Consider the following 450-nt stretch of genomic DNA (forward strand, 5'->3'; position numbering starts at 1 on the left):
TTTTTTTAGTTTTAATGCGGTTTTTATTTATTTTTAAAGAAAAAGAAAACTTTAGAAATAAAAAATAGCCAGCTTTTCGAATCTTAGTGTTTACAATATTTTATTTTTGAAAACAGATAGGCACTGTGGCTTAACATCACTATGCATATCCTGAGCAAAATTCATCACTATGAGCTTCCTGGTGGTGTACATCCAGTGTGCAGAAATCTATCCAACAACTCACCGAGCTGCTGGGACAGGATTGTCATCCCTTATTTCATCATCCTTTGGAACTACTGCACCCTATATTGCATTTTTGGTGAGACTGCTTAAAAGTCTGTTGCTATGTGAACATGTGTGTCAGGACCAAAAATATATGAGTATAAACAATTTTTACCATTATTCAGTAGAATTTCAAAAATAAAGATTGAAAATTTTATAAGAATCCATTTTTTTTAACTGTATATGTCA

At 31.6% G+C, this 450-nt stretch overlaps 1 protein-coding gene across 1 annotated transcript in view; it reads left to right on the top strand.

Moving 5' to 3' along the window:
• Positions 1-165: 165 nt before the first annotated feature.
• The window catches only part of LOC119587948 (solute carrier family 22 member 15-like), a 1017-nt gene continuing 732 nt past the window's right edge, over positions 166-450 (top strand). Inside the window, exon 1 of the mRNA XM_037936659.1 lies at positions 166-298. Coding sequence (XP_037792587.1) covers positions 170-298 — 129 coding nt within the window. The 5' untranslated portion in view covers positions 166-169. The remainder of the gene's footprint in view (positions 299-450) is intronic.

Source organism: Penaeus monodon, chromosome 23 (genome assembly GCF_015228065.2).
Source record: "Penaeus monodon isolate SGIC_2016 chromosome 23, NSTDA_Pmon_1, whole genome shotgun sequence".
In the NCBI taxonomy this organism is placed as follows: Eukaryota; Metazoa; Arthropoda; class Malacostraca; order Decapoda; family Penaeidae; genus Penaeus; species Penaeus monodon.